This window comes from Carassius gibelio, chromosome B21 (genome assembly GCF_023724105.1).
Source record: "Carassius gibelio isolate Cgi1373 ecotype wild population from Czech Republic chromosome B21, carGib1.2-hapl.c, whole genome shotgun sequence".
In the NCBI taxonomy this organism is placed as follows: Eukaryota; Metazoa; Chordata; class Actinopteri; order Cypriniformes; family Cyprinidae; genus Carassius; species Carassius gibelio.
The window spans coordinates 1,140,323-1,159,693 of NC_068416.1; the positions used below are offsets into that span (position 1 = coordinate 1,140,323).

At 35.8% G+C, this 19,371-nt stretch overlaps 2 protein-coding genes across 5 annotated transcripts; one reads left to right on the plus strand and one right to left on the minus strand.

Moving 5' to 3' along the window:
• Nucleotides 1-1,411: 1,411 nt before the first annotated feature.
• Nucleotides 1,412-9,598, minus strand: LOC127985977 (SLAM family member 9-like). The gene is made up of 6 exons (XM_052588199.1): nt 9,343-9,598; nt 8,528-8,845; nt 7,785-8,138; nt 7,566-7,673; nt 6,409-6,476; nt 1,412-2,659 (listed from the first exon to the last, which is right to left on the minus strand). Exons 1-6 carry the CDS (start codon nt 9,389-9,391, stop codon nt 2,612-2,614), a joined length of 945 nt encoding a protein of 314 aa, XP_052444159.1. The 5' UTR covers nt 9,392-9,598; the 3' UTR covers nt 1,412-2,611.
• A 1,267-nt stretch (nt 9,599-10,865) lies between these two features.
• Nucleotides 10,866-19,038, plus strand: LOC127985992 (uncharacterized). Of its 4 annotated transcripts, none has more exons than XM_052588223.1 (5): nt 10,866-11,082; nt 15,927-16,238; nt 17,944-18,066; nt 18,159-18,184; nt 18,379-19,038. In XM_052588223.1, the coding sequence occupies exons 2-5, from the start codon at nt 16,073-16,075 to the stop codon at nt 18,466-18,468; spliced, it is 405 nt and encodes a 134-aa protein (XP_052444183.1). In that variant the 5' UTR covers nt 10,866-11,082; nt 15,927-16,072; the 3' UTR covers nt 18,469-19,038. The 4 variants fall into 4 exon arrangements, with proteins under 4 accessions (XP_052444183.1, XP_052444184.1, XP_052444181.1 ...); XM_052588224.1 differs by lacking the exon at nt 10,866-11,082 and adding an exon at nt 11,330-11,622; XM_052588221.1 differs by lacking the exon at nt 10,866-11,082 and adding an exon at nt 11,667-11,815.
• Nucleotides 19,039-19,371: the final 333 nt, after the last annotated feature.

Here is a 19,371-nt window from a genome sequence, read left to right on the forward strand (position 1 = left end):
AACGGCCTCAAATCATTTGAGTACTTAAGTGTAGAGTTTTCTTTACCTGGATTCTCTTTTTTTCTATATTTAAGACTGAGGTCAGCTTTAAAGGCCTACGGCATTCCTTGGGACACCAATGTGCTTACTCATCCTCTGTGGGAATGGTTGAATAATGATGCCTTGCCTTGCCTAGTGGTTTAGTTTCTAAGATTTATAATTCAATTCTCATACTACAGTATACTTATATTCCAGCTATCCACTCCTGGGAAAGGGATGGTTTTGTTCAACCTGATTGGGATGTGGTATGGGCCAGATGTTTTACCAGATGTTACATTATAAATGTATTAATAGAGCCTATTTCACTCCTAATGTACTATACAAGATGAAGCTTAGAGCTGATCCTCACTGCCATTTATGTAATAAATCCACAGTAGGCTCTTACTTACAGATGTTTTGGGAATGCCCAGTGGTGGTTCATTTTTGGAAAACTGTATGTTCCGTTCTACACTACACTACACTCAGAACAACACTGAGATGTTGCTAGATAGGATGAAAAGTTGGTATCCCTACTATACTTCACTGATTCTTCCTCTTTCTCTGTATAAGTGGACAGCTTCATGGCATCTGTTTGTTCATAGTTCTTTTGAACCATGACTTAATATAATTAGCAAACATTTGTTCACCCGTAAGATTTAAAGGGGGTCATATGATGCTTTTTTAAGATCACTATTTGGTGTAACAGAATATGTAATGTTTAAAAAAAAATTTTTCTAATTATTTTTGTGATCAACATTTTTATTCAGATTAATTTCACTTTCAGAAATAAATCTGAATAAAAATGTTGATCACAAAAGAAAATTGAAAAAAAAAAAAAATATTTTGAACATTGCATATTCTGTTACACCAAATAGTGATCTTAAAAAAGCATCATATGACCCCCTTTAAATCTTGGACCCAAGCCATCTATCTGGAGACAACAATATCACACACTTACGGGTGAATGTTTTCAAAGTTAACAAACACTTTGGCACACAGAGAGCCCACTAACTGCATCCGGGTAAACCAGAAAACCTTGCAAACAAATGTTTGCTAATTATATTCATTTCTTAAACAAAACCATTTTTGTGATTCCACATTCAGCCATGTTTTTTTTTTTCTTTCTTTTTCCTGATAATGGTTTGTTTTCCTCATTCCTGAAAACTCATTCCTGAAGAGTGCAGACCATCATCATCATCATAATGGCCAACAAGTTCGTATCTGGACACTGTTAAGTTCCCTTAAATTGAGATTATCTGTCTACATTTTTCTCTGACTCTACTTTAACATTTTGAGGTCCAACTTCTGAACTTCTCTTCCTGATAGCTGTTCAACGGCCATAACAACAGATGAACAATGGCATTCTTTTTTTTTAAATCTGATTAAATTCAGATTAATACATTTTTTATTGTGTAAACCACTGATCAATGTCATGATAATTTAAACATTACAACAGAAAGTCATACATTGTATTTATGACAGTAAAATGGAACTAATATATTGACAGACAGAAACTTGACACAATGTTTAAATATAATGGTGGGATGTCAAAAAATATGTTCTTAGAAATGACTACTGCTTCTCTAGAAGTAACTACTGACTCGCAATATATTTATTTTTCTGCAGGGTCAGCGCTTTTACAGCTTTTCTCACTTCTCATCTTCTCATGCCACATCTCTTTTCTCATGCAATCCAAAAATATTGCTTAGCAAAGAGGACACTGACAATGTGCTTTCAGACAAGAGAGTAGTTTACTTTTGATATGAAACAAAATCTCAGCTTTCAAAGTATATAATATTTTAATAGCAATAATATTAGTAATTTTAATGGTCTTTTTTTTATTTGTATTTATTCTTTTACACCAGCACTGATAGCTATTTCAGTCTAGAATGGAAAAAACATTGTTAAACCACACGTTATTGACACATCAAGACAAACATGCACTGACGTTAACCACACATGTCCAGTAATAGACTCATGTATGTGAAGACTCTGTTTGTCTATCCAACAGATCAAACCACATCTCTGAAGAGATAGAAATATACCAGACCACAGCAGGTCTTATTTATGACTTACAAACTGAGCTGCTAGAGCCCCAAACTACCGGGAGTCTCTAAAAGTAGTAGAGCAAAGGATCATATTTACAGAATAACATTAAAATCGCAATAGACCTACTAATATGTATGGCCATCTTAATTTATTTGATTTCAAATGTTAAACCATCAGTTTTTAATAATGCTATAAGTTTTATACACTCGACAATGCTGATTTTTACTTGCACTTGGTGCTTGCAGAGTTTTAATATTAAGTTCATACAGCAAAGTTTGTCTCATGTACATTTTTTAAGCATTTTTTTTCCCGAAGCATTTTATTCATCTTTATCTAAATGACACATTTTAGTCCACTGGGTTTTCTTGGTCATACAGGGCAAAACTAAAGTTTTTTTGCTGAAAATAAAAATGCTTTTTTTAATGTTAATGTTCAGTCAGACTCTTGGTAGATGCAGTCCTTCTCACCAATCCCAAATCACAACTATAGACTCCTGGTGAAAGTGATCACACAGCTGGATCTTGCACTGACTAAAGACGTTTGATTATCTTCTGACGACACCTGCATACACCACTTCATCCTCTTTAACTTTCTGTTAAAAAAAAGATTTAAAAAAATATATATAATAAAACGTTTGAAACCCGGACATTTAATGAGATTTAGTTTGAGGTAATTTTATATATCATCAATACACATAACTTTGACATGCAAATAATTAAACAAATTCTATTACAGTGGACATTAATGACCAAAATTTGAGAATCAAAACATTTAGAAATGGACAGGAACCAAATAGGCTACTTAATACAATGTTGTAAGTAATAAAAACTAAAAAACTAAAAATGTAGCTCAATTGGTAGAGCATTGTGTTTGCAAGCACAAGGTTAGGGGTTCAAATCTCAGGGAACACATGTTAGGAGAAAATTGTTGGCCTGAATGCAATTTTTTTAAAGTAAATACAGCCCTATTATAAAGAAAGATTGACTTTTTATTGAAGTTAGAGATCCTGCAATGTTTTTTGCAGTGTTTCTCAGTGGCTTATATGGACATTAGGTTCTAAAGTTGTTCTAAAGTTATTACTCATTATATTATATTACTATTATATTACTTATTCAGTTACTCACTAAATTGAAATAAAAGCTGGGTTTTTATTTCAGAAACAGTTCCTGTTTTACGCAGAAAGGCCGGAAAAAGCTGGTTGAAGCTACGTTTTTGCCGGTTTTAGATTATGGAGATGTGTTTTACAGACACTCCACAAATACCTTGTTGAAATCGTTGGATTCTGTGTATCATTCAGTATTGAGATTTATGATGCATGCAAAGTACTCTGTTCATCACTGTGTACTATATGAAATGGTCATTTTAACTGTCACTTAACACTAGAAGGTTTAAACATTGGTTGATCTTTGTGTATAAATCAATAACTGGACATACTCCTTCATATTTAACTACACTCTTAACACCAATAGATCTGAATACAAGCTAAGATCAAGTCACTGTAAAACCCGACAAGTTAACTTAACTCAAACGGTTTGAGTAAACAGATATCCTTAAAAACCTGACAAGTTATGTTAACTCAAACCGTTTGAGGAAACCAACTGCCTTAAACCATTTAAGTTGAAAAAACTAACAGTTATGAGTACTCTGAACTTAATTCAGTTGAGTTCACTGAAAGAAGATATACATTGCAATTAAGTGATTAACTGAGTGATAATAGTGAATTAGTGATGAACAGCTGCTGTTAACAAACAGAATCACTGAAGAAAAGAGAAACACAAGAACTACTACAACTGACTTCAGACACAGACTTAGATGAAATCAACTGAAATAAAATACATGAAATCTCTCAAGATCTGATGAAACAACCCCACAAACAGCATCAGCAGCTCCACTTATTAATAACCAGACTGACTTTATTTCTGTCAGACGTCTACAGAAGATCTTATTGAGAATGAACTAAGGTTTAGATGTTGATTTATTGTTTCATTTGAAGTAACCATGTTAGAGATCAGTGTTTGCTTTAGTTGGGCTCTTGACCCTTGACTTCTGTCTTAGTCTTTTCTCTGGCTGTTATAACCGAGTGTTTCTAAAACATGTTTGTGATAACTCAAAAGCCCAGAAGAAATAAGTGTTAACCTGTATTTAGGTGTAGGTTTTTATATGTTATATCAGTGATGAGAATCATTAATTATTGATCTGTACGGAGTCTAATCTCTGATAAAATAGACGTGTAATTAGTAGAAGTGATTCCAGTAAAAATGACACTAAGAGCCATAGCTTCTGTGGTAATCAGTTAAAAATTACTTTCTAAACATTTTTGTACACATACATTTTTTCTTCTATGCCAGTAGTTGGTCAAACACAGACATCAATAATCAGAATATGAACCTCTACAATGGTGACGGAAAAACATGCTGCAATGCATTCTGGGTACTATTGTAGAACAAAACTCATCCATGGCTCCCAGCATGCTCTGCAGGATTTTTTTTTTATGGTCACCATTGTTGAGGTTCATATTCTGATTATTGATGTCTTTGTGTGACTGTTTGACACCGTAGAAGACCAAACTGTTTGAAAAGTCAATATTTCATTAATTTCAATAATTCATATTAACTGATTATCACAGATCCACTGTCTCTTAGAATCACTTTTACTATCATCAATCAAATTACACAACACATATTTCATCAGAGATTAGACTCCGTACGGATCAATAATTGATGATTATCATCACATATATCAAATATAACAACCTACACCTAGGTACAGGTTAACACTTACTTCTTCTGGGCTTTTGAGTTACAACAAATGTGTTTTAGAAACATATGGTTATAACAGCCAGAGAAAAGATTAAGACAGAAATCAAGGGTCAAGAGCCCAACTAAAGCAGACACTGATCTCTAACATGGTTACTTCAAATGAAACAATAAATCAACATCTAAACCTTAGTTCATTCTCAATAAGATCTTCTGTAGACGTCTGACAGAAATAAAGTCAGTCTGGTTATTAATAAGTGGAGCTGGTGATGCTGTTTGTGGGGTTGTTTAATCAGATCTTGAGAGATTTCATGTATTTTATTTCAGTTGATTTCATCTAAGTCTGTGTCTGAAGTCAGTTGTAGTAGTTCTTGTGTTTCTCTTTTCTTCAGTGATTCTGTTTGTTAACAGCAGTTGTTCATCACTAATTCTCAATCAGCACTTAGTTAATCACTTCATTACTTAAATGCAAAGTTTTAAAACTTACAGGGTTTAAATCAAGGCAATCTATTTACTCAAAAGGTTTGAGTAAAGTTTACTTATCGGGTTTTACAGTGCTATTTCTTTTGTTTGTTTTCTTAATTGCAGAATATTTATCATGTGCATCCAGTCCTTCGTGCTGTCTTTGCTGTAAACTGGTTTAAAGGGACAGAAGTGAGAGACTTATTTACCCTCATTTGATAAAACTGTTTTGAAAAAAAATTATTTTACATTTAGAAATTTCTAGAATCTCAGGTTTTTTATTAGTGTAAAAACTTTTCCAAATTCCTTTTTCCAAAATAAAAAAAGTAAGTAAGTGAAATTTTCACTTATTTTTCACAAAATCTTGAAGTGTTCCTGTAGCTCAGTAGCAGATATTGCGTTATAAAGCACAAGTTTGGGGGTTCGATTCCCCGGGAACACATGATAGGTGAAAATTGTTAGCCTGAATGCACTGTAAGTCGCTTTGGATAAAAGTGTCTGCTAAATGCTTTAATTTACATTTACTCAATAAAATGTAACATGTCAAGTTACATGTACTTATTATTTATTTATTTTTTTACTTAACTTAGTTAAGTAGATTTACTTAATTTCCAAATGTGTTAAATTTACTTGAAAAATGCTTGTGCAAAAACTTGCCAAATAAAAATTAAGTAAATTTACTAATTCTTTTTTTTCAGTGTAGATCAGAAAACAAGCTAAGATCAAGTAGATACATACTGTATGATGTTCCACAAATTAAAACAGAGTTTGGTAAAACTGCTTTTAGTTATAGTGCTCCAACTTCATGGCATGAGTGGAAAACCAGCTAAAACTGGAGGTTTTTATTTCACAGACTGAATTCAAATCTTATCTAAATCAAATTTATCATTATGTTTGTGATTGTTTTAAATGGTGATTTTTTTTGTTGCTGTATATATTAATATTTTTGTGCATCCCTGTCTTTTTTGTTGCTTGTTGTCTGTTAAAGTGTATCTTCTATGTGCTGCCTTCTTGGCCAGGGCTTACTTGGAAAAGAGATTGTAATCTCAATGTGATTTTCTTCCCTGGTAAAATAAAGGTAAATTAATAAAGGTAAATAAATAAATAACATAAATTATCTTACTGGTTTCTGTGCATCTCTTTTGTAGAACGTTGTTTCAGCGTAAGTGATCTCTTCTGGATGCGTCTCAGCTGTTTAAACAGAAATGACAGAAGAATTATTATCCCAAAACTCAATTTGATCTAGATCTTATGTAGTTTTATTACAACATGTTATTAGCACCCTTCATTTGTTTTTGTTCAAGAAACTGTTTCCACTTGGATATACATCACAATAGGAAAATAATAGAATATTGACCCTTATGTTTCACTAAAGCTTTAAACAATTTTGACCAACTTTTATATGAATAAATCATTCAGTAATCAGCCATAGTCACAAAGTTAATTGTTAAATATTTTAGCTAATTCAGTAAACAAATGTTTGTATTGTACATTAATTACACTGCAATTCTACACTGTACACATTTCAAAGATGACATTCTTGTTCAAAGCCGTTAAAAGTGTTAATGCACAGAAATATGTTTAATGCTCAATTGTTTTTAGTGATATTAAATAATTCACAGACGTATAGCTGTTGTACTTATACAACAATTCCTGACTTTATCACTAAAAGGATGAAAAATCATTTTTGCAAATAATTTATATATCAAACCCAGAAGAACTGTACAATAAAAGTAAGTAGCTGTGTTTTTGTATGGTGAAATGTAATTTTCATTGAAACACAAGTGAAACATCAACATAGAAATGTTCATTTGAACACCAGAAGTATGGTCATCAAGTGTTGTGTAGGCTAACTTGTTATTGAAATTACTTAGATTTGCATTTCTGTTTATATCCGGTGTGTTTCATTTTCAGTTTTGATAAATATAGATCTTTGTTTTGTGTGAGTGAGATGAGTAAAGAGTGCTGACTGGTGATATTAATATAGATCAGTGCTTCTCAAGCCAGTTCCTGGAGGCACACCAACACTACACATTTTATAACTTTCCTAGTCAAACACACCTGAATCTGCTCATCAGCTTGTTAGTAGAGACTCCAGGACCAGAAATATATTGGTCAGATAAGGGAGACATTCAAAATGTGCACTGTTGGTGTGCCTCCAGGAAATGGGTTGGGAAACACTGATAGATATAATTGCCAAGCCCAATAATTACACATATATATATTGTGGCTTTTTCTTCAAGCAAAGAGTTATTTGTCATAACACTTTGTATCACTTGCCTTCTAGATCAGTTTTTCTACATTTCCTGCAGATGTAGAAGATCACGACTGCAGCCACAATCAACAGAGATCCAGCAGAAGCAATGGAGATCGACAGTATAGGAAAATCTGGGGGATGTGAAGTAGACGGTCAAACTAGTACTGTAATGATAACAAAGTTTGTCTGATGTACAACAAAAGACAGAGATTAAATCATCACTAATGTCAGCTCTGCTGTACCTGCACATGTGTGACAGAGCTGACTGATGTTCAGATGTTGAGTCTGGTTGCTACAGAGTTGAGTGATGTCCAGATGTGTGGTCTGGTTTGTGATGGGATTGTTGATCACACAGCTGTAGCTGTTTTTCTCCTGATATTCCACCTCCAGAGGTAGAGAGAGACTGATGCTGAGATCAGACACACTGATGCTGGACAATAAACTGTTTCCTTTGTACCAGGAGAGAGTCACATGACCCACATTCACCACTGAACACAACAATGAACAATTCTGCTGTGATGAAGATGATGATGATGATGATGATGATGAAGAGCATTGTGAAGAGTTACTGCTGATGACAGGAACAGGAAGACGAGCTGAAAACATGAGACAAACAAGTCTGGATAAATCTAATCAATAGTCTTATTTGTGATTTGATGTTCACAGTTTATGAACTATAAAATTATTTTAAAATTCAGTATGTACATTTAAATTTATTCATTTAGCAGATGCTTTTATCCAAAGTGACATACAAATGAGGACAAGACGCAATCAAAATCAAGAAAAGAGCAATGATATATAAGTGCTATAACAAGTCTCAGTTAGCTTAACACAGTACACATAGCATGGGATTTTAAATAATATAATAAATAAAAAGAAAACGGATAGAATAAAAAATATAAAATTAGAATAGTGAGTGCTATAGAGAGTTTTATGTAAACAATGCAAAATAATATATAAGGGCATACAAATGATCTCTGCTCACCATAGACAGAAACATGATATGTTTGTGATGATAGTTTTGCTCGACGCAGCTCTAGTTTATATTCTCCAGCGTGTTGAGTTGTGATGTTTGTGATGGTCAGAGATGCAGTCTGTCTGTCCAGCTTCAGTCTGTCTCTGAATCTACCGTCAGGAACATCAAATGTGGAAAAGATTCCAGCAGCTCTCCTGATTTCAGCTATCAGAGAGTTTTCAGCTCCATATTTCCACACTATCTCATCTTCTTCAGGTATTTCAGTAAGATCAGTGTTTAGAGTGACTGAATCTCCCTCCGTCACTGACACTGATTCACTAAACACACCTGGAGAATAAACAGATTTAACACAGATTAAGCTTCCTGTTGTTTCATTTGTAAACTGTGTATTAAAGAACAGCAACAGAGACAGACACTCATTTCATTGTTATGGTGTTTTATCAGCTGTGCAGTAAAATACAAGAGTAAAGTTACACAAGTTCAAGCATGAAAGTAAAAGTTTATTAATGCTGCTCACATTCAATATATTTCCTAATGGGATTATATTTTTATACATTTTTATTTGGCTGGGGAAGAGTTGCAAAATGTCACTTTCAATGATCACTTAAAAAAAAAACATGTTTTAAAGAGATTTTTGTTCCTCTATTATTTCAATTAACTTTAATATGTTACAAATTCTTTATATTTCTCATGATTTCTGATGCATGTAAATGGAAAACACAAATAGATATCTGAATCTTAACTGGATTAAAATACTTTTGAACAGTAGCATTAGTTTATTGCTCTGAAGCAGAATGAAGCTGTAAAATGTTTTCATAACTCACCAATCAGATGCCAGAAGAACAAACAGAACAAAACAAATGTGTGAATCATTTTCTTTAAGTGTCTAAAGTAATAATACTGTCCACCAAATACATTCTGACTGTTAATCTAATGTCTGAATCCTCCCCCGACAGTTAGATCCTCCTTTAGTTCACACACACACACACACACACACACACACACACACACACACACATACTCGCTAAACAGTGTGTAGTTATGTAAAAAACAATGTATAACACGGTTTTGTTAATGTAGCCTATAAAGTGTTTATAGTACCTGATACTTTTTATGTCCCCCTTTAAGACTTAAAGAGTGAGTGTTTATGTGTTGGGGGGGCGGGGGGTTCCAAGAACTTATGGTGCCGAAGAATCAAACCCTGGTAGTAGAATAATAAGGAGTAACATATACACATTGGTATGCAGTTTTTTTTAAGCATGTATGTTTTCTCATGTATGCTACTGGCAGTGAAGAAAAATTACTTTCACTTTCATCAGTCGCCAGCGAGCGGCAACCTCCCGCTCTCTCTCGTGAGGCCAATAAGGAAGTGACAAAAACTGCAATTCATCGACTGGCCGCTTGAGGCTGGACGCAGAAGAGAGTCAGTCCCATAGACTCCCCATGTTAAAATGCCCAACTTTACAGCAGAAAAAAACATGTTTACAGCCTGGCCTCAGAAGACTACAGAGGGTAGTCCGGACTGCTGAGCGAATCATCGGTTCAACCTCTCCCATCTATTCAAGAACTGTACTTATCCAGAGTGAGAAAAAGGGCTGTCAAAATCACTCTGGACCCCTCACATCCAGCACACTCCCTCTTTGAACTGTTGCCATCTGGTCGACGCTACAGAGCACTGAGCACTAGAACGACCAGACACAGGACCAGTTTCTTCCCTCAGGCAATCCATCTTATGAACAGCTGACAATAACTGGCGACACACTACACTTTATATTTATATACACACACAACTTTATTTTATCTAACACACATACTTAGTATACACTTAAATTTTGCACACAATATATATGTACATACATAACTTCACTTTGTAATATACCTGCCTACAATTGTCATTTGTATATTGTATTCACTAGTCTACATATTTGTATTTTATTCTTTTATTATGTGTTTTATGTTCTGTCGCTGTCATTCTGTTGTACTGCGGAGCTTCTGTCACGAAAACAAATTCCTCGTATGTGTAAACATACATGGCAATAAAGCTCATTCTGAGTCTGATTCTGATTCTGAGTCTGATTCTGGTTCAAAAAATGATTTTGGTCTATATTGCTAATTTTGCTCTTCATGACAACTGTGAGGGGGGTGAATTTTTTTAAAACTCATCCGTTTAAATTATATTAAGACTTAAAGTTCTGCATAATTACGTGGCCACTTGAGTGACAGGTGGATTGCCGCTGCTGACAATGCCGTCGCGCTAGGTGGGCGTGGCTTCAGCAATCAGCTCCCGCCTTTTTGCCCATTTTCGACAATCCGGGAGAGTCGCGCGGTGACGCGCTGCCAGGATGGCGACGGCCCGCTCTGCACACTTTGAGCTTCAAAACCGAGGAGCCTATGGGTGACGTCACGGACACTACGTCCATATTTTTTTTACAGTCTATGGTCGCCATTTGATTTTTTGATGCGGAAGCATTTCATAGACTCTGCGTGTTTTTCTATTGAAAAGTGGTGAAAATGAAGGTTGTTTTTCATTTTTATTTTTGTGTGTTCATTTTTACTCGACCAAGGTAAGAAATTGATTTTACCAAGAAATGTATCTTACCATGTCTTTCTTCCATAATATTTTGCCATAATATTCACAACAGGTATGTATTATGAGTAAATGAAAAAAAAAATCATTATATATATATATATATATATATATATATATATATATATATATATATATATATATATATATCATCAATAATTGAAATAATTAAATATATAAATATAGATCTGTGAAAAGTATCTTATACTGAATTAAACGCAACATGGCGGCATGCAGCTGTTCTCTCTGTCCCGACAGAACGGTGTTTTCGTGTTTTTTTGTCTTGAGTCACAGTGTTTTTGTACGTCGTCGTCGCGTTTACCTGTAAGCGTGCATACAGTCGTGAGTTTCTGCTTGATGGCGACAGAACCGCATTTTTTTAGCTAAACTGCGCGAACGCGGAACAGCTGCGGGATCTCGGTCTGCTACGGAGGCCTACATCATCACCGACCCCCACGACTGCATCTCGCCCACAAGCGGAGGCACCACAAGCGGTGTGAGAGGAAGCAGAAGAGAAGTAAGCACGGAGGTATCCGGGCTAGGCTAACGGCTAACCCACACAAGCCATATATCCCCTCCATTATACTGGCTAATGTACGCTCTTTGGACAATAAAATGGACTACATCCGATTACTACGTTCAACTCAGAGGACTGTTAGAGACTGTTGTGTGGCTTAGCAACAGCGTTCCGGGCAAAAAAGAAACGAAGAGTCAGTGTGACGCAGTTTTATTTCGTGCCAGTTTAGTTGTTTTATATTCATAGGAATTTCATTGTATTACTTCCATTAAGCCCGCATTTTGTAAATCATTTATTAGTTATAAACTATCTTTAGGTCTAAATAGTTTCATTTTAAATAGTTTCATTTTTGCACCGGAGTTTAGTCATATTCAGTTCCTGTGAAACACTGTCCCCGTGGGTGGAGTTGACGTGAATACTCGTTAGTTTCCTTGTTGTGGGCGTTATCTTGAAACAACAAACTAATGGAACTGAAAATATCAGTGCACGCTCATCAAATCTCTAGCCCAGTGGTTCCCAACCTTTTTCAGCTCGCGGCCCACACAACCACACACGTTTGCGCGGCCCACGTCAAAAAAATTAACTGACCCCGCTATTGTTGGATTAATAACTTAGTACTGAGAAGCTTGTTAACTGTGTTTATTGAATGAACTAGGACTGTGAGATATGGACAAAAAAAAAAAAAAAAAAAAAACTATCGCAATTTCTTTGATCAATTTTGCGATTGTGACACACCGATATGCTTTTACAGTCATAAATGCATTCAGGATTAATTTGAAAAATATTTCCAAAAGAAAACCAATTAGAGCTTCATCAAAAAATTGTAACGTCTCTAGAACAGACTTAAGGGAACAGACATGAACCGAGGGAAATGAACAAAGGTAAAACATTACCGTCTCCAGCCGCGAGAGGGCGCTCTATGCTGCTCAGTGCTCCTGTAGTCTACACTGAAAACATAGAGCGCCCTCTCGCGGCTGTAGACGGTAATGTTTTCTCTTGGTTCTAAATAAATGTGACTTACAATCCAGTGCGATTTATATGTTTTTTTCCTCGTCATGACGTATTTTTGGACTGATGCGGCTTATACTAAGGTGTGACTTATAGTCTGAATGAGGTGATGACTGCGTGCGTGGCGTCCTGGAGTACCGGCCGTTCTGTGATTCTCCAGATCACACAGATGGCCAGTCCGCGCCTGCTTCTCAGTTAACAACAGCTCTGTGTAGTAATAGCTGCTCTATGTGAAATCACGCACCTGAGGGAATTTACCGCTGATTAGAGAACCGGCTTTACTGACGAGATGCTGATCGTGATCGGAGCAGTCCTAGTGTATTTATTGAATTATTCTGATAAAATGATAAAATAAATTTAAAAATATATAAAGTCACACTAAATGCACACTTATTCTGTCACATATTTTCTATTATTACTAAGATTTTAAAGTATCTTCTACAGAATGAGTCATGCAACATTGAAACAACATGAGAGTGAGTTAATTAGTGAGTTAATAATTTGTATTTTTAAATGAACAGTTTTTTTTTTTCAAATGGACACCTTTTTCTTTATTGCATTTAGTTAACAGTCAAATACAGAGCTTAAAGCCCATCTTTCAAGTTGAAGATCCCTATGAAAGAACGTGTAGATAAATAGTGTAGGAACTCAATTTGTGTGAAGAAACGAATCATAAATGTGCATTAAAAAAAGTTTTCTAAAAGAAATTGTGAGTAAAATTACTTCCGCTGTCAAAAACGCTATGATCGGAAGTGACGCAATGGCCGGTAAATCTCATCTCGTTGTAATTTGGTCAGTGCCGTATGATTATGAGCCGCCTAGGCGAGAGAGGGGTCAGGCAGAGTTAAGGGAAGGGTAAATAGACAGAGGAGAGAGATTGTGGTGTGAGGAAAATCGGTGGAGTGACCACAGGCTATAGCTAATTGTGGCTAACATTGTCTCCATGTTTATCACATTGCAGTATCTTTAATAAATCATATTTAGCAATATTGCTGTCGATTTTGTTGTTTTTCAAGCATCCATGTAGATTGTCACCATCTATGCCAGCAACATGTCTTAAAATGTTTAATTTAGATCCCAGATTTTAAATGAATGTTGTAGGATGTAGGCTTACATATGTGACGGTCAGCTAGTCTGGATAGGGATGGAAATGCTGTGCATTTCCGACAACATAGTTTATTGTGAATTTTTTTTTTAGAAATTGCTAGCTGATTTTTAATCAGTAACTGCTTTCAGACCTAGGTGTCCGCATGTTCTGCTTTTGCAGATGTCAGGCGTTTGGGCCGTATATCTGAACAACATAACCGGCCAGCTGGAATTCCGAACTTAGCTGGCTTTCCGACGGACATTATGTAAATGAGCTCGCATGTACTGCGGAGTACGTGTATGAAAGCAGTGAGTCCGAACCGCGGATCGCTTGCGTCATCAAGCCAGCAGCTGTTTTCCCCGTTGCTTGGTGACGACAGCGCAGGAGAAGGCGGCAAATGCATAACATTACTCTCTGCACTTTTATGTATTACGTTTTTGAACTGTTCGTTTTGTTTATAAAGCTTCGGTGCATAACGGCAATTGCGTCTGTCTTACGAATTTACTGAAAATGCTTTAAAGGACGTTGAAGGCGAACATAAATGAGATGTACAGCTCTCTGCTTGCAGCGCGTCAGTCATGCTCAGGGGCGGACTGGCCATCTGTGTGATCTGGAGAATCACAGAACGGCCATTACTCCAGGACAGACGGCGGGCCGGTCCACCACCCACCACGCGTGCAGTCATCACCTGTTTATTTTCCCTCCGCTAATCTGTTTTACACTCCAGTACTGCAGGTGGCAGCAATGCACCTTTAAGTTGGATGCCAGCTGCACTGGCCGTGGCAGCCAAGTAAGAAGAATAAAAAGTGGAAGAGTAGGAAGAAATGAACAGCAACGACGTTAACATTAGATAGAAGAAGCATAGAAACAAACAAACAATATGCATAATGCGGCCGCGGGTAAAAAACGGAAAGAAAATGGTGGGGCTGAGAACGCGAGAGAAAAAAAGCCACAGCCAGATCCAGATTCAAGTATGGAACATGAGAAGAAAAAGAGTGTTACTTGCTAGGGATGATGTTAGGAAGTGATATTCAGGTTGATATATTTTCAGCTAAACTTCAACATTTTAGCTGTCAAATGCCACATGCAGTAGCTAATATTAAGAAATATGTTGTGCTTTTACTTTTAAAAATGTTGGTAACATTACAGTTAATGCTTACAAACTTTGAAGATTTTGAATACAGAAGCTACATTTGTAATGGTGTATTTTCATTTAGATGTGAAAAAAAAAATCCATTCCATCGTTGTTTATTCAGGTTGAGCTTAGACCAAGAGCAGAGAGAGACACCCACTCCAGCTCAACATCTAGTCAACATCAGAGCTATTGCTATAATTTGGATGGTATGGTATCATGAGCCACAATTAAAGTCTTGTGACACTCATACCAGGCGTTATTGTTGTTTTTGTCGAGTTTACGAGCGCCGATTGCTTTGGGCCGGGCCTAGTCAAAGTCCAGGGCCGTTTTTTAGTCCCAGTCCGTCCCTGGTCATGCTCATCAGGAAAGTGAGTGAAACACACACACAAACACACATTTTCATCAAATAATTTGTCATTAAAAGCGGCTCACTTCTGCAATTTGGTACGATTGCGTTCACATAAGCAGCGAATCGAGTTCACATGAAGTGTACCCCAGACCACCATTTTTAAGCAGACTCGGGTTCGGTTCGAGGGTGCGCATCCGAGTACGGAAGACAGCGTTCACATCATCCAAACAAACTGAACTCTGACATCAATCGAACCCGGGTGCACACCAAAAGTGCTAGAGTGAAAGTACCCTTTAAGTTTATATTTCAATAATTTAACAACTCTCTTAATGTTGACAGTTCTCTGATGTGTATTAATAGTAACATGACATGCAGGTTATTTTTGGATCAAAATGTATTTTCGATGCTTCAGAATATTCTAACGGACCCTCTGATGTCACATGGACTACTTTGATGATGTTTTTCTTACCTTTCTGGACATGGACAGTATACCGTACACACAGTTTAATGAAGCAGACTTGACTTGATTTTTCTGGACTTGTATATCAATGGAGTAAGGGGGTAATATATGCATTAAGATGTGGGTTAAATGATGTAAATGAAGGGGCACAAGATCAACCATGAGACACAAGTGGCATATGTTTGTCTGATGGGTGAATGTGTAAATCATTGTTTGATTGAATATTATGCATTTGACTATTTTGTTCTTCTGGTCATTTCTTCAGGTGTGTCTGATGCTGGTTCAGATCGAGTGCAAATACTGGTGAAGGAGGGAGATCCAGTCACTCTACACACTGGTGTTGAAGTTAACCAACAAGACAGAGCGACATGGTATTTTAATGATGTTCGCATTGCTTACATCGATGGAGATATGAAGATCTGTACAGATGATGAGTGTCCTGAGGGATTCAGAGACAGACTGAAGCTGGATCATCAGACTGGATCTCTGACCATCATCAACACCAGAAACACAGACTCTGGAGAATATAAACTACTGATCAGAAGCAGTGAAAAGATCTTCAGCGTTACTGTCACTGGTGAGTCATTTAATTAATGTTTAAATGTTTATTTTTATTTTTAAGCGGTGACAATCTTTACCTGCTTCACAACAGTATAAATTGAATCTCACTTTTCTCTACAATGGCTGTCTGATATTTTTAACAGTTTTTAAGTCCGAGTCAGTATTATTATCATGCTATCGTCAGCCTGTGAGTCCGCTGATACACAATATTATTGAGCTGGTTTATTGAATTATTGAATTACTCTGTTTCAGAGTGAATCAACTCCAGCATAAGGCTAAAAGCAGCTTAATGTTCAATTAATGTTTTTAACATGACTGAAACTGTATTTATTTGTATTTGTATGCATTATATAAGGCTTACGTTTGATAAAAAAAAAAAAAAAAAAAACAGCAACAGAAAACGAGCAAAGAACCTGTGCATTACCACAGAACATCATCACTGACTTCAGTCTTGTGTGAATTCATGCACAAAAAACACTCAGATTATAATAAGTGAAATTGTCTAAACTGTAGGATTAATAAATGTCATACATATGTATTTTGTTGTTTATGATGAGAATTTGCAATAAAGCAGATTTCAGTCTGAATGCCTCTGATTGGCCAATGCATTCATAAACTCAATGGAATCGTGTGTGAGGGTTTATAATCTTTACAACACTGTAAAACATGTAAAAAGAAATATGATGGAGCAAATAAGGCCTAATATTAATTAGATAATAATTCAGTCTGTCTGTCAGTGGAGAGTCATTTAATATTATTTAGCCTTGAATAATTGAATGTTCTTTTTGAACCGTTTGAACAGTGATCTCCAGACCTGTTTATTGCCTTTTCCTGTACAGTGTTAATGATTTGTTACAATGTGGTTATTATTTTATTTCATTTTTATTTCTAAACCTTCACTCTGACTGGTGCTGTGTGTCTTTATCTTGAACAGCTGATAATACAGTAATGTGATTCTGCAGGGAGTTTGTTCTCTGTTTTTACAGGATTTCCAGCAGCTGTGAATGAACAGAACTGATATAATAACTTACTCCTTCAAGATCAAGTTTTGTGTCTTTTCTATTTTATTTCAGACTCAAATGCTGACAAAAATGAGAAAGAATCCCAAAAGGAACAACAGGACAAAAATACTGATGGAATTATGTGTCATCCCCCTTTCTTTATTTCTTTTTTTTTTTTTGTCAAATTATAAAAGTAAATTTGTTTGATGGGGGCTTTTTCCTCATATTCCTGTCAGTTACATTCAAGTGTGTCAGCAATATATATATATAAAACAAAAATTGGTTGATGCCCAAAAGATGTAAAGGAAAGAGAAAGAAATTAGATAAGATATAAGGGGCATAAAAGGACAAGAGGCTTAAATAAACATTATATTGTAGAAACTGTGCTAAAATCAGGGAATACACAGATAAAAAGTTGGTTTTCAATCTGGATCTATGAGGAGTTAATTAGAGGCTCATCTGACGTCTTCTGGAAGATGGTTTCATCTCTTCATGTTTTAAATTAACTAGATGTTATGAACTGGTTTGATCTTTCTGATCTGAGAGCTCTTTGTTTTTAAACCCTCTATAATATGAAATAATCTCTGTATGTTAATAGATAAATAATTTTTTTGACATCTACACTCTGGCCCTGTAAAGGTGTCCAGAGAATATATATACACTGAATATGACATAAACACACTGTCAGATTCACCCACACTAATGATGATCTGTCTCCAGATGTTTCAGGTTCAGGTCTGTCTTCAGGTGGTGTAGCAGGAATTGTTGTTGGTGTTCTGCTGCTGCTGGCTGTTGTTGTTGTTGTTGGTGTGATGATCTTTCACCGCAGGAGCTCCAACGATGGTAAGTATCAGCTACAGATGCTGTACTGAGAGGAAAACCTTTTCATTTAGCAAAATTGGTGTTTAATTGTGTGTAATGATTTTTTTTTTCAGTGCCAGAACTAGAGTCTATGGATAAGGTAAGATACTTCACTCCTGTAGTGTGTGTTTAGATCTGTGCTTGATTTCACCTGCGCTGACAAAATCATCTCCATAAGAAACACATTTAAACCATTTCTCTGACTGATGACAGATGTGCTGGTTTTCAGTTTCTGTGGCTGTAAATAACATTGTTTATTTCTTTCTCTTTACTTTCTGTCCATCTTTCTTACAGACACCGAATGAAAGAAGGCTCATGACCGGAGAGGATCACAACAGCTTGGGCAAAAAACAAGCTCCTCGTAAAATGCGTAAATTGAGCTGAAACATTACTAATATTAACTGTGTGATGCTCAGAGTCATAGTCTTTCTTGTTCTTCATTTCTAATTTTATCATTTGTGATGCTATCTAGGAAAAACCCAACCCGAGTTGGCTGATTATGATTTTCCTGAATGTAATTTTGGGTTTCACTTTCACTTCTACTTAACGATCGTCTGTCAGGAGCGATATACTGCATCATTACACAAACAGACTAACATATCCCTGAAGAGGACACTTTTCGGTTGTTTATCATGATGAACATAGTCTCTGAACTTCTGATCAGCTCTTGTATGTTTAGATACACAACAGTTAATAGTGTAGACTACATTGTAGTTAGAAAAGTGAGCACATGTTCATATTTCAGACTGTCATCAGACTCCTCATCTTTAGTAACATCATCATCTGATCCTTCATCTCTGGATGTGAAATAGTCCATTCTAAAAAAATACTAAGACACCACGATTAAGCCGACAGAATGGAACAAGATCATCTAAAAAGTGAGCAGCTTCAGACTGCGTTGTTCTCTTGCTCTCTGTCATCTCATGATATTAATAAACAAACAAATAAATAAAACTTTGCGTGCCTTAGTTTAACCCCTTACTAGTAACCCCCCTTTTTTGGCATGGAGACCGAAATTACATACCCAAAATAAAAAGGTTTCTGCTCATGATTCTTTCTGACTAGATACATAATCAACCTTTGTTCACAAAGCTGACACTTTAAAGTTTACTGTTCAGGAATCAGAATCACTCAGACTGTTATGATAATAGAGATATATAAGCTCAAACATAAAAACAAAAATAAAAATATAAAAAACATATGTTTTAAATGTATTTAAAAAAATGTTGATGTAGGAAATGAGTTTGAAAACACAGTGTAGCTAAGGCCACAAGTCTTCCAAACCTT